The sequence below is a fragment of the Ammospiza caudacuta genome, chromosome 7 (assembly GCF_027887145.1).
Source record: "Ammospiza caudacuta isolate bAmmCau1 chromosome 7, bAmmCau1.pri, whole genome shotgun sequence".
Taxonomy (NCBI): domain Eukaryota; kingdom Metazoa; phylum Chordata; class Aves; order Passeriformes; family Passerellidae; genus Ammospiza; species Ammospiza caudacuta.
The window spans coordinates 4,263,548-4,277,931 of NC_080599.1; the positions used below are offsets into that span (position 1 = coordinate 4,263,548).

Below are 14,384 nucleotides of genomic sequence, written 5' to 3' on the forward strand. Positions count from 1 at the left end.
TTTGGTGACGGGACCCCGAAGACATCATGTTTTGGTAGCTATACCCCATTCCCTGACCTTCTTTCCTCCCTTTTTCCCTTGTCCTACCCTTCTCTTCCCCGGATCCCTTAACCAAACGCATATTTAGCTGTGGTTATAATCAATAAAATTGCACCTTGTTGATTTGTTACTGCAAAACCCCTGTGCCTTTTGTTGGTTATTTTTGCACCCAAAAATCATTCGTCAGCCATTTATTTCGGGCGGACCTTCACACACACACACACACACACACACACACACACACACACACACAGAGAGAGAGAGAGAAACGCTGAAAGTGTCCAGAGGCCAAAGAGAAAGGATTGTCCAGGGCATAAATGGAGGGAAAGAGGGTGCAATGGAGAGCACCAGGTATCCTGAGGGCTCAGGGGTGGTACAGTGGGAAGGGACCAGTGGGAAATGCCAGGGTAGATGGACAGAGTTATACACCAATGGGAAGGGAGAACTCGCCAGAACATGAACATGTAAGTGTAAAAGGGGTAGAGAAGGCCAATGGAGAGGACAGGACTGGGACAAATTAACATAGTCCTGCAGAGCACCATGGGGAAGCCGTTTTTCTCACCCTGAGCTGTGAGGAGTGCCTGGAGCCTGTGGTGTGTCTTTCCAGGGCCTTGCTACTGCCTTTTCCCTGGTAGGCTCCCAGGTTTGCACAGTTGTGCAGTGTCACAATGATCTCCTTGGTTCTGCAGTCCTGCTGTGGCTGCTGTGTAACAATGGACCTGTGATACCATGAGGCTCCATAGTGTCACCATGGTCCCTTTGGTTGCACAAGGCCCTGCTGGGACATGATGGACCCTTGGTTGCATGAGGTGCCTGGGCTCCCACAGCCCCGCACAGACCCCTATGGCCTCTCAGAGTTCCCCATGGCCCCTCATGGCCTCTCAAGGCCCTTAATGGCGCCTCATGACTGATGGCCCCTCAGAGCCCCTCATGGCCCCTCTCAGCCCCAGGTGCAGGGCTCCTCCAAAAGGAGGAGGGGTTGGGCCCTGCTTGTTCTCCTTTTATTTCAGTTCCTTCACAGCCATGAGTGCAGAAAGGCTGAAATGGAGCCTTTCCCCAGTGTTTCCTTTGGGGTTAACTGTGGGCTGAAGCTCTGTGCTGGCACTGGCCCGAGCGCCAGCATCCCTGCAGCCGCCAGGCCTTTGCTGTCCCCCCCGTGTCCATTCCCTGTCCCCGAGTTCCGCCCGGCTCTGGCAGCAGCAGCAGCCGCAGCGCAGGGGGTGCCGGCCCGGCCCAGCCGGGGCTCCCGACCAGGAGCAGCAGCAGCGCCGGCCCCTTCCCGCCTGCTCCTGCCTCGGCTCCCAAGGGCTTTTTCCAGCTCAGTTCTGGAGCAGAGCAACCAGCACCCACACACAGCCCTGACTGCTCAGGACCTGCCTGTGCTGCCCTGAGCCAGCCCTCAGAGGAAGAAAGGATCAGGTTCCAGCGCTGTTTTCAGCTCTGTTTGACTCACCCTGAGGTGACAGCAGGAGACTGCTGGCGCCTTTGCCTTGGGAATTGGGGATCATGACTGCTCTTGGCCCTCTTCTGCTTGCCACCTGAATTTTATCCATAAAACTGCAAGTGCCTCTTTCAGTTGGTGCTACCCATGGTGCTTTCATGACAGTGAAGTCAGTATTTTTGTCACAGGCATAAAGATCAGCAGATACTGGAATGTCCACCAGCCCCTGACCACTAAAGTGAGGGGAATTAAAGCCACACAGGCCACATTTGCAGTGCTCAAACAGAGCCCTGTTGCTGGCACTGTTGAAATAGAATAAACTGACAGAGGCCATCACAGAAATTGCCTCCGCAGTGTGGAATTAAACTAAAAAATCCACCAGGAGAAACAGAAACCAGAACTTCTCGACTCACTTCATTGCTCCTTCCCAGCAGCAGGAAATGCAGATGCCCAGAGGTGTTTTGCACTGCTGCTGCCCCCAGTTTGAGCCCAGGCTCTGCCCAGTCCCAGTGGGAACCTGAGCCCAGCCCAGGCAGCTCAGCGCACACGGGGCCAGGACCAGAGCCCCGGGCACAGCCGCCCATTGCGGGGCAGCGGCGCAGACAGAATGTCCTGTGGCCAATCCTCCTGCTCCTGCCACACAGCGCCAGCCTTCTCCCCCTCCTCCTCTCCCAGCACGGCACAAATTCCAGCTTGGAGGAAGCTGCCCCAGAGAGGGCTTCAGCTCCTGTTCCAGCCTGAATGTCCCTGCAGAGGAATAGGGCATCTTTCAGGCACTTGCACAAGCCCAGGCTTCTCACTTCATCGGGAATCAAGGATGCAGATGGCCTTGCTAAGAAAGCCAAAAGCCAAGGGAATGGATTACAGATTACTGAAAAAAAAAGTCACCCATCTTTCAGGCAAGGTTACCAAGTCATTTCCTGCATTTCTTCTTTTCAGATTCTTTCAGTTGGCCACTCTGGGAAGTCCAGCTTGTACTGGTGCTTATCATGAACTGATTGTGCTCTTGATTTATGCAGCAAGACACCAAATGTGGAATCATCTATATGGAACTGTTATGAATGATCAGTCAAAAGCCAAATTATAAAAAAGGTGAAAAGATTTCTTTATCTTTTTCCGCGACTAAAATATGGTCTTCAAAACCACCACAGCCAAAGAAACAGTGTCGAGCCCAGGTTCGGTGCTGGGTGAACCTGGATCCTACCTCTATTGCATCAGACCCTCCACCATTCATGAGAGCTGCTTCTTGTAGGGATGCTTTATATAGTTTATTATGCCTGAGCGAAGAAGTCCCAGTTTCTTTTGTAACTGCATATTCATAGTTGGTTCTTGCAGTGTGCAGAGCTGGACAATTGCCATTTCCTTGTTGATAGCCAGCGCTGATCAGATTCAGGGAAGTCACGTATTCACAGGTATCTTTCTGGCGACTTTGGCTATCTTGATCGATGTTATCAACAGGGCAATGATCGCTCTTAGGCATCTTCCCATGACTCAGGATAATGGTGATCATTGTGCTGGGTGTGTCTATTCTTGGGCTAAAGTTCTGATCGTTATCTGACCACCTTCAGGAATTTCGGAATTTGAATAGACTCCTGCCTCTCAGGTTGCTTGTGATCAGAGACTTGGTTGGATTTTGCAATCTTTATATGAAATACATGCTTTTATAGCATTAATTATTTCCCAACACATATTACAACACCACTACAATCTCACAGAAGAAGGCAATCATACAGATCAGTGTATGGTCAAATTGCCCCCTAATTCTCATAAAGTCAATCTACTCTGCATACGCTTACTTTGTATTTTTTTTTCTCAGTCATCACAGAACTGAGAGCTGCAAGAAAAAGAAAAAGAGAAAGAAATATGAAAAGTCCTTGGGTAAGGGAAATACTGGGCTGTCAGGAACTAAAAATAGTTGATAGCATCTGCATCAGGCAATTTTTTTTACTCTCTACCAGTGTCCATTTCAGGCATCCTGTTAGCATGACTTAGGATTTTGCAGCTAAATGCAATGGGCTGCAATTTGAGAGGCCTACAAGAAAAAAAACTTACCAGACTTTTTTCCCCTCTGAGTGACAGATGCAGATTACAAAACGAAAGGGCCTACAGACATTTAAAATTTTCTAATTTTAGAAAAATATAGTATTAGCATCAGATTCCAAGGGCATAGAGATATAGGAGCAGCAAGGAAATGCTCCCAGAAATGTTTTCTAGCCTGAAGAGACAAGCTAGCTACAGGAACAAGAGAGAGCCACTTCTTTTAAAATGTGTGAATTACTGAATGCAAGAGCCATTGGCCCTTTCAGCTTCTGTTTTTAACAAAAAGTAAGCTATTAACTTGTGTTTATGAAGACTTTAGTTGGACTTCAGTGTTTTTGGGACAGCTTCTAAGCAAAATACGAAGAAACTACATTACATATTAGTAAATGCAGCATTTAGAATAACAACTAAATAGTCCTACCTCATGTTCAGTTCTTCATGTGATCAAGTCCATGAAATGCAGTACCTAATCCAGTTAAATCCCACCTACACCTCAGATTTGCCTGCGTAACTGATATTTTCCACTCCACTCCCTATCCCTTCTGTCACCACAGTCCTCAAGCCCTCAGCCAGGGACAAGCCAACGTCTCACCTCAACTGCTGTTAGCAATTACCAAGCACCTGTTGGTAATTACCTGAGCACCTGCCCCACCCACAGCAGCTGTAGGTCCCTGGCTGCTGGGAGAACAGGTCTGAAGTGCAGACCCCAACACCACCACGCCCCCACCAAAAAAAAAAAAAAAAAAAGAAATTAAAACTTTTCTAAATAATTTGAGACTAGTAAAAGATCAGGATATGGAGAGACTTGTTTATTCTCTTTAGGCCAATCAAGAAAAAGTTTATAGCCTTCTCTGGAAAGGGAAGACTGGGGGGTTTTTCTTGAAGGAGAAGCATGTTTTATCAGCCCAGTTTCCTTCCTCATTTGTTCCTGCTCCCCACGAGGCCATTCACTAGGCATATATATAAATATCTATGTCTGAAAACACATCTACAGGAGTGCATGACTTACATTGGTGTAATTTAAAGCATAGTTTTTATTGTACAAAAATGCAAAAATCTGTTCTAGGAGAGGCACATCTTGTGGAGCTGTAAGGACCCTGCCAGCACATCTGCTACCAAAGCAACAACTCCTGCTCTGCAGTGGCTTAAGCGGGCTGAGATGGAAGTGTTTCTTCATCAATGCATAAACCACAACAAAGGAGCAGTGACAAGCCTTTTTTCCAAGTCTGACTGAAGGTTTGGGAAGCGGGCCTGCCGGCAGAGGGCACACAGAAGCATGACACGTTTGCCTACTGTGCGCCTACAATTTCTACACCATCATATCACTACTCGGTCACTGAGCAAGCTGACAGAGTATGACAGGTTATCCATCCTGCATAGAAAGTCACAGAGAGAAGAAGAGAGGAAGAAAACACAGAAGATGACAATGCAAAAGAAGTTGAGGAAACGTGGCAAGGATTGAGCATTAAGGGACAGAAATAAGAAGAGACCATACCCTTGAACTGTAAAGTCCTGTCAGGAAACTGCAAGTACTTGCATATTTGAGTTCACCACCCAGATTTGCATGCTTCTCCACATTTTCATTATTTCAAAAATTTTGCTTCCTGGACAAGCTGCCAGGTCTCCAGTACCAGTCCTAGCTCCCTTCCAGCAGTCTGCATCTGAGCAGGGAGTTGAAAATAGAGCAGGGATTACCTTTTACACTGTAAGCATTCAAGACAGCTAAAGAACTTTGAGGAAAAAGGCCATACTGAGTGCCCAGGACAAAGAGATCTTAAGAAATTGGAAGAAAGAAGTATTGATTGAGAGTCACAGTTATGTTGAGATCTAGCCTTTCAAAGGTTTGTTGCTTTTCTACTGAAAACTGCAGGTGAGAAAGCCTAGGCAGAAAAGGGAAGGAGAAGCTATGTGAACAAACCCATAGCTGTACACAAGGACAGAGGCAGATTTCTTCTTCACCAGGCTGAAGAGAGTGGTTTTATTATTCGAAAAACAAAAGCCAAACTACCCCAAGTAAAATATATATTCTCCCACTACATTTAGACATTACAACAATAAAAATGCTCTATAAAACTACTGCAGTAAATTAGTCAGTTAGGAACAATATACAGGGCACATGTTAATAGTATCCATATCTATCTTTGGAAAGATGAGCAATTACAATCTGCATCCCAGCTCATGCTCAGTATTTACTACAATCTCAAATAACAATGAAGTCAAACACAACAGATGACTGATGTTCCTACCTTCTGCTTTCCAAACAGAGTTTTAAAAGAAAGTTTATTACAAAATCAGTCTCAAGTATGTTCAAGGCCTTGGGAGCTCTCTAAGCTTTAATTAACAACAGAAAAAAAACTATATCTTTATAACAAAGTTATAAAGATCACAACTTTAACATCACACATATAGAATCCATTTTAAGATTTCCGTAAAGCCAGTATTATAATTTTTATATAACAATCTATTTGTAATATTGCCGAAAGAAGGCAAACTTTTCTAAATGCCTACTGGCTTTGGTAACTGCTAAAGGTAATGTAGATTGAACTGTACTACTGCTTACTCATCTTTCTGTTGCACAGAAATCTTGGATACTTTAGTGCGTACGTCTGTAATTCTGACATTTTCTGAAATTAAAGTGAGAGGAGAAATGGGCTAAATTCAGGTACCTAAAGTTACGTATCAACATCTGCAGACATAAATCAAATACACAAGGAAAGCTTTTCTATGGGAAGAATGCCAGAGCAAATGAAAATATGTATTGATAAGAATAATCAACACAGTAGAGATGAAGAGCATATGCACCATAGCAGAGAGTGTATAAAATCACACTCTGCATCAAGAGAACATAATTGGTATTTCTTCACAGCCTTCTCCCTTTGCATGCCCCTCTGCCAAGTACAAGGGGCCTCAAGGACTGAAGGAAACACAGGGAGTCAAATGGAGACACTTGCACCTCTCTCACTGGGGGCTCCTGGGGAAGCAGTTTCCTTGGGAATCAAGCCCCTCTCTGCCAAGGGCACTTCCCCAGATGTGTACATTTCATGGGCAACACCAACCCACCCTTAAGTGCATGGTGCGGAGATTCAGGGACATCACAACATAACCAATATGATCCAGTGAAGCTAAATTTATTATTCCTAAAAAGACTCTATTTATAATAAATCTTTACTGTCCACGTGTCTCTAGCTAATACATGATTGGTTAATCCTAGCTGTTCACACGTCTAAAATAGAATGCTGATTGGATCACCTAATTTTTCACACGTCTCTGGCTGGGGTTGTCTGGCCCACCGATGGCTCACTTTCCCAAACTTGCTGACAAACTTGCTGGGTCCTGATGACTCTTCTTCTTGTATCTTTTTCAAGGATATACTGAGCCCATTTCTGAATATGTCCATAATTCATTCTTTGTGAACGTGTTCATTGTCCGTTATTACAAGCAGGCTGGATTGGGCATTGGCTGAATATGGCCACTATCTTGCAAAAACTCCTCCATTCTGTCTCCGAGCCAGCATTCGAGACAGTTAAACAAAATCCTCCCTCTCACACTGTAAAGAATGTGGAATTAGAGTTGGAATGTGACCCTGAAATAGAAGCAGCTCAGAAAATAAAGTAGAAAAAAGTTATTGCAGAAGCTATTGTAGAAGGGACTTTTCTCTCCAATGATGTAGAAGCTTTTCCTGTAGTAACTATTACTGCCAGTAGAGTTTGAAAACCTTTCGATTGGAAGATTTTAGAAAAATTGAGAGCTGTAATTTCAGAATTTGGTTGAAAATCCCAACTTGCACAGTCACTTCTGCAGTATATTTTTCCATCTAACACATTAATTCCAGCTGATGTGCATACCCTAACATGACTTATAATGCCACCCTATCAGCAGGTGATGTTTCATAAAAGCTGGGAGGAAAAGTGTGCTCAAGAAGCAGAAAGACCTAGAGTGCAGGGTGATCCTCTGTATGGTTTAACAGCACAACAGTTACTTGGCAAAGGGCCCTGGGCTACTGCCACTGCCCAGGCTAAGAGCATTGATCAAGTCTTGCAGATGAGCCAACAACTGGCATATGATGCTATCCTTGCACTTCCAGATGGGTTACACACTAAGTCTTTTACACAAATTCACCAAAGAAGAATGAAGACTTTGATAAATTTGTAGACAAATTGCATGAAGCTATCTATAAGCATTCTGATTTAAATTCAGACACAAAGATAAAATTGTATGGACTTTGGGATCATTTCTCCATTCCAAATAGCTTTCCCTTCAGTCACAAGAGCCTTCCATCTCTTCCAAAAATTGCCTGCTGCAACTCTTCTGCTCCCTTCCAAATCAGTTCACTACTCCAGCATAACCCTTGAAGCACGGACAAACAACTCTTCAACTAATTATAGTAGAAAAGAAGGGTATTTATTGCAGCCCTGGACACATGTGAATTAGTTTCCAAAGACATGTGCAAGGAGCTGCAGACTCCTGTTCTCTATTTCTACAGAAAAGGTTTTACATTGGGTTTCAAAGGACCCATAGTACATAGTTCTTACCTGCCTGCTTCGCATTTTTATCAGCTGAATATCTATCACAGCTGCACAATTGTACTCCCTTAACTGGGTAGGTGGGATTTTGAAATGAGGGAGTGGTTGTATAGGAGGAAGAAAGCCATCTTGCTCATGGTGAACTCTTCTCCCATGGCCAGCTGGCAAGACCTTTGGACCTGCTGCTCATGGTCCAAGCCTCTCCTAACTGTTCAATTATTCTTAAGGCAAGGTATTTCTATGGTCTCTGCTTCTTCACAATTGCTTCCTCTATCCCTGTCACTCCTAGCCTCACCTTCCTAATATATTTGGTACTCTTTAACTAAGGGACATGATTGCTGCTAGCTGTATTACTAACTTAGCTTCTTACCTCATTTTAAAATCTTAACTAAAACATGCAGTCTCCTACTATCCCAGTTCTATTCCCAGCTGGCCCCTCGACTCATCTGCGCTTTTCAATTATCCTAATTCCATTTTCAGCTAACCCCTTGGCTCACTTCAGGCACATCCCCGACTGCCTCTCTCCCAGCAGCTCAGAGCTGCATGGCACAGAGCTTGCTGTGCACCACAGAGCACAAAGCAGGCTGGCCTGGTGGGCCTGAATATTTCTGCCAAACACTCTGCATCTCACACCTTTGCTCTGACTCAGTGCAGAACTGCAGGATTGCAGGCGCTTCCTCCCAGAGCTGCGTGAGGCGCTGGCTGCTGCAAATGTGCCCTGCCAAGCTGTCCCTGCCTTACGCTGGCCTCGCTTCCCTGGCACAAGTGCCGGGCCTGAAGGAGCTGCCCTGTGCTCCAGCCTGCCGAGCAGCCCGGCTCCCTGCCCCGGTGCCCAGAGTGCTGCACACACTGCTGGCCTTTGCCAGGAGTTGCAGGGCAGCCGGCAGAAGAGGAGGAATCCTCAGCCAGCCCAGCAGCCCACAGCTGCCCTTGGCCTTTCTCTGCTCCTGGGCACACTCCAGACGGCCATGGCCTCCAGGCCGGGCTGTGCCCAGCACGGCTGCGCTTCCCCTCCGCAGCAGCCAGCTGCCACCTGGGCTCTGATAGCGGAGGATTCTCCCGCTCCCAGCAAGAGGCACCCAGGGCCCGGCTGCTGCCTCTTGCAGCTCCAAGGGCGTCCTTCCAGCCTGCCTCTGCCGGGGCTCAGGCTGCTCCGGCCTCTGCCAGGGCTCTGCTGGGGCTCCAGCCCGGGCAAGGCCGGGCCCGCTCTCACCTCACAGGCGCTGACAGCTCTGCGCCACAGGAGACCTTCCCGAGCACCCTCTCTGATCTTTCTGCTTTCTCACTTGAGCAAGGCTCTCCTCCAGCCAAAGAGATTATTGCATTTAGGGATACAAATCCAAGTGGCAGGAACCCCAATGCTCTCCAGTCACAGCTGAAGGCCTGCATATGCACAAGATGTTTGGGCTGCCTCATTCTTCCTTTGGTTTTGCCTTCAAATGCCATTGCTCTTTCTGCCTCAACTAGAAATAACACAGCTGCGCCATAACCAGCCAGTGGGTCATATTCCAAAGGCAGTGCGGTCTGGAGAGGATGAATGAAGAGGAGCCCTCCTCACTTATGAAACCATACAAAAAAAAGCCATATGTGTGACTTAGTACCAATAAAAAACAATTGGTAATTCAGAAGGAAATGTTGAATTTTCTGAAGGGGTCAGAAGGAGGAGAATCTTCCAAGTGAGTTGATGTTTCAGAAACTTTATTAATTACAACTCTAATCTATAATTCTATGCTACAAATCTCTTTAGCAACCCTACTCTACAATCCTACTCTAAATTGGTAAGAGAGATAACATCTTGACATGATTGCTATGTTCTTGTCTCCTAGGGTTAGGGTTAGGCTTAGGCTTAGGTTTAGGCTTAGGTTTAGGCTTAGGCTTAGATTTAGGTTCAGGTTTGGGTTTAGGTTTAGGCTTTGGCTTAGGCTTAGGGTTGGGGTTAGGGAAAGGGTAAGGGAAAGGGTAAGGGATAGAGATAGGGATAGGGTTAGGGTTTGGGTTAGCATTTAAGGTTAGGGTTAGGTTTTAGGTTTAGAGTTTAGGGTTAGGGTTATTCGTCTTCTTCACTGAGTTGATGACTTGTGCCAGGATGAATGGTGTCTTGGATGAAGTTACAAATGGATGCTGTCCACCGGAAAAAAAAAATACAACAAAGAACAGTGAACCATTACTTTCCAAGCTCATTGCTTCAGGGACTCAAGCAGGATACATCAAGTTCCTGGAAAGACCCAGAAAGAGGAGCAATGGGACCATCTCTCCCCAGTCATCCCCAATGTGCAAGACCTTGCCATCACAGGCAAACCTGGCCCAGAATCCCACTCATCTGTTTATTGTGGTGTCTTCATCATGCTGGGATTTTTGCCCTGCCAATGCTCTAGAAATGGCACTTTCTGTCCCTGGGTTTTCTTCCTTTCAGGAAACTCCAATGACTCACATAGGTCCCTGCCTTTGAAAGACAGGCACTGTGCTGATTCCCACAGGGACAGAAAGCAGTGTCTGCCTTTCCATGCCCTGCCCCTCGTGTGCTGGATGGCACCTTCCTTCCCAGCAGGGCCAGCCCAGTGGCACTGGGCCCTGCAGTTCCCTCTCTGCCACACAACCTGGCAGTAACCCTGGCACAGTTCTTGTCTGCTTGAGCGTGCCAGGCAGCAGATGGGGCTGGGACAAGTCCCTCCCAGCTGTCCCTGTTTGCGTGGCAGAAACCTCTGAGGGTGGGCTGGGGGGCACAAACCCCGATGCAGCCACAGCTTTTCCACCATCCTGCAGATCTTGCCTTGGCAGCTGATTTCATTGCCTGACCTAGTTAGTGGGAACTACATCAGCAAAAGGACATTTGCTTCTCTGAGGATTCATGCCAGCTTGAGAGGGCTTTTGGAAGAGGGACTTTGCTATACTAACTAATTTCAAGGGTTAGTACATGAAAGGCATCTCTGCAGTGCTTGTTGGTCCTTTAAGCGCACGTGCCCTAGAACAAAACTCATCAAGCTTTTTGTGCTGTTCTTGAAAACAATGGGAATTGGAAGAAAAGAAAGGAAATCCATCAGTTAATACCCAGGTAGGGAAACAAACATTTACAATCTCCTCTTCAACACAGACACATTAAGATGCCTGCACAAATGTATTGGGATGAAAATGCCTGCTTGGGCACACAGGAGCCACCTGCAGCTCTGTCTCTCAGCAGTCTGAAAATTTCAGCTTCCCATTTTTGCAGCAAAAGAAAAATTGTCTAGGTCAGAAGAAGGAGAGGTTCCATCCCTATGGACACCCTCTAGTCATTTGGCTGCTCAAGTCAATGCATTAATGGTAGGCCCATGCCAGAAAGTGCCAGGAAACAAACAGGAGGTTTTGGCAGGCCCTCCACATCACCAGGCTCTGGCTTGGTGACGGGCAGAATGTTGCTTGGGCTAGGAGAGAAACACGGTCACTGAGTGTTTCAGCAGCACTGCAAAAGAAGCAGAAGAGACTCTGTGCATTACACCCTCATGCCCATGTTTCCCAGTGAGAAGAAACTGCACACATGGTTAGGTTCCTCTCTAAAGACCACGGTTTTAGAAACTTTGTTGGGTTTGTGTTTCCTTCCTTCATTTCTGGAAAGATAACAAGACTTTTAAGATGCTTTTTTCCTGTTATTAAGGCCATTATTCCTGTTATTAAGGCCAGACAAAAGAACTGGAACCACTAACCCAAAGGAAAGTGTTGAGTGAGAATGGAGTTTGTTTGGAGTTTGCATGTGGTAAGGCTTGAGTTCCCCCACTGATGCAACCAAAAGTCCAGCAGATGCTGATGTGTTGCAGGGACATTTGTAGGAGGGGACCTTGGTGGAAGTAGTTCCAGCAGATGGCAATGGGATTTTGTCCAGTGGCACACAGGACATGGGACAGGTGAGAAAGACAGTGGGATCAGTTAGTATTTGCTCCTTACCGTGCCAGAACTTTCGCTCAAGTAAGGAGGTTCTTGTTCTATCATTTCAATTCCCACAATTCCAAAAGACCATATGTCCACTTTGGGGCCATATGGTTGACCTGTCACCACTTCAGGCGCCATCCACCAAGGAGTCCCGGTTACCGAGCACCGTCTGCTCTGCTCAGGGGTGAGCTGAGTAGCGAGGCCAAAATCAGCTGAGGAGAAAACAAAATACTCGTTTTATCTGAATTCTGTGCAATTAGGAAAGCAAGCAAAAGAATTCCCCAGCAGAAGTTTGAAATTGCTCTGTTGAATCTCCTGGCATTGGCAACTTTAAAAATCCCCCCATGTTTTACACTGCCTCTAGCAGTGGCTTTTGTTCTTTGGAAACTTTAGACTTGTAACTCCCTCCCTCTGGAAGGGACCCACACAGAGCAAGGCCACTCTTGACTGCTTGTGGCTCCTTCTACCTCTGTGCACGTTGCAACTGTGCCCTCAGCTCGCAGCAGGGGTCCCTGCACTGCCACCAGCACCATTTTTGGGGAGCTGGCAGTCACACCAAGCAGCCCCACACCCACATCCCTGGAACGCTGCACCTGACCAAGAATATACTGACCCAGTTTGACAGAACCGTCGGTTCTGAGAAGGATGTTGTCACTCTTCACGTCTCGATGGATCACATCGTTTGAATGAAGAAAATCCAGTCCTTGCAGGCACTGAGCGAGAAAACAGAAACAGAAGGGCAAAAATGAGTGATGTGATTTCATCACACAAGAAAGGAAACAAAGAATCTAAAAGATTCCCTCTCCAGGGGAATGGGGAGTAATGGCAGAACAGTAATGGCCACTGAGAGGAAGAGCTTGCTGCTCCAACACTTGCAGAGCAGGACCTTTCTGAGGAAAGGCACGTCAGCTTTTGAAAGAGCAACAGCACCTGCTGTTGTAGGCTGTCCCCTGCCAACCAGCCAGGATGACTCCTGCTGCAGCGCATGTGCTCAGAAGCAAAGAGCATTCTGGCTGCACTCCTATCCTTTTTAGCTGAGCACTGAGAGAAACGAGTCTCTCTCTTCTTTCTTTGCTGTTTGTTTCAAATCCTGCCACCAGCACCTTTGCTTTTACAGGCAAGGAATGCAGTGAAGACAGACTCCAGGCAAACATTTAGAGAAGCAAGGTGGAGAACAGCAAATACAAATACAAGAGACAGAGCGAGAATATAACAGCAGGAGATAAGAGTACTGGCACTGAGTACAGGGAGTGCAGGGGCACTGGCAGGCCTTTCACTTGAGATGCTTTTACTTGCCCATAGCATACCAGTAACACAGAAACAAAGCTCGGCACAGGAAACTTTTCCTGTTCTGAGCCCCTGTTTCCCAGACAATCCTGCCCAAGCCCTTGGAAACACAGCTGGGATTGCTGACCTCCCGACTGATGGCTGCCATCTCATCTTCAGACAGGCAGGTCTGGCTGACGATGTCACTCAGGACACCTCCATCCATGTACTCTATAACCAGCAAGAGTTCCTCGCCCAGAAGGTAGCTGAAAGAAGGAAACAAGCAGGTAGAGATGAACATGCATGGCTATGTTGATTTTTAGCTTCCAGGTTTCTTATTTCCAGATGCCTTTGTGACAAGGACAGAATCAAAGGAATAGACATTCCCTCTTGGCTGTGCATTATTTGTAATCTGTGCAGTCTCATAGAGAAAGACACATCTGTGAAAAAGGAGATGTCTTAGATGGGCAGCAAATGAAAAGTGCAGTTTAGAAACAGCCCAGATAAAAAACATGTCAGGCATGGTGTTTCTGGAAATAAGCACCTAGTCTTCCTGGCATGCATGGCAATGGCAAAAAGGGGCAACAATCCAAGCGAAATCCACTTTAGGATGGTTCATCTGCATTTAAGAAACTTTAAAAAATCAATCCCAAGTAAATGTGGAGGCAGTGAACTTTGAGGCTATTGAGTTAGGAAGATAGAGCTGATCCAGGTTTTGAATAATTTTGTGAGTAATTATCAAATTAGGTGTGCCAGGGAAGACTCATGCAGACAAGATGCACTCTCTTCTCATCCATTGGAGATGAGTAGAGAAATATGAATAAATAAAAATTAGCAGCTTTACTTGCTGCCACTGACCAAAGTGGGTTTTTAACCTCTCATGTTTGCTTTATGTAAACACACATCCATGGGATAAGACCATGACCTCTCACCTGTCTAAATAATTGACAACATTGGGACTCCTATACCTCTTCATGATCATTATTTCATTAAAGGTTAGCTCCTTCCTCCTCAGTCCTTGAAGATTTATTTTTTTTATTGCCACCTAAAATGACATTGAAAATCAGTAACTTGAGAGGTTGGTGGCACGAGACCACAAGGCACGTGGAGCAAGTGATTTTGCAATGACACAGCTGAGCTGTGCCAAACTGCCTTGTGATTAGGCACTGCAG

The 14,384-nt window shown here is 46.3% G+C and overlaps 1 protein-coding gene across 1 annotated transcript; it reads right to left on the reverse strand.

Moving 5' to 3' along the window:
- Nucleotides 1-6,076: 6,076 nt before the first annotated feature.
- LOC131560204 (serine/threonine-protein kinase PAK 3-like) lies at nucleotides 6,077-13,407 on the reverse strand. The gene is made up of 4 exons (XM_058808872.1): nucleotides 13,361-13,407; nucleotides 12,560-12,659; nucleotides 11,967-12,158; nucleotides 6,077-6,144 (listed from the first exon to the last, which is right to left on the reverse strand). The coding sequence occupies exons 1-4, from the start codon at nucleotides 13,379-13,381 to the stop codon at nucleotides 6,077-6,079; spliced, it is 381 nt and encodes a 126-aa protein (XP_058664855.1). The 5' UTR covers nucleotides 13,382-13,407.
- Nucleotides 13,408-14,384: the final 977 nt, after the last annotated feature.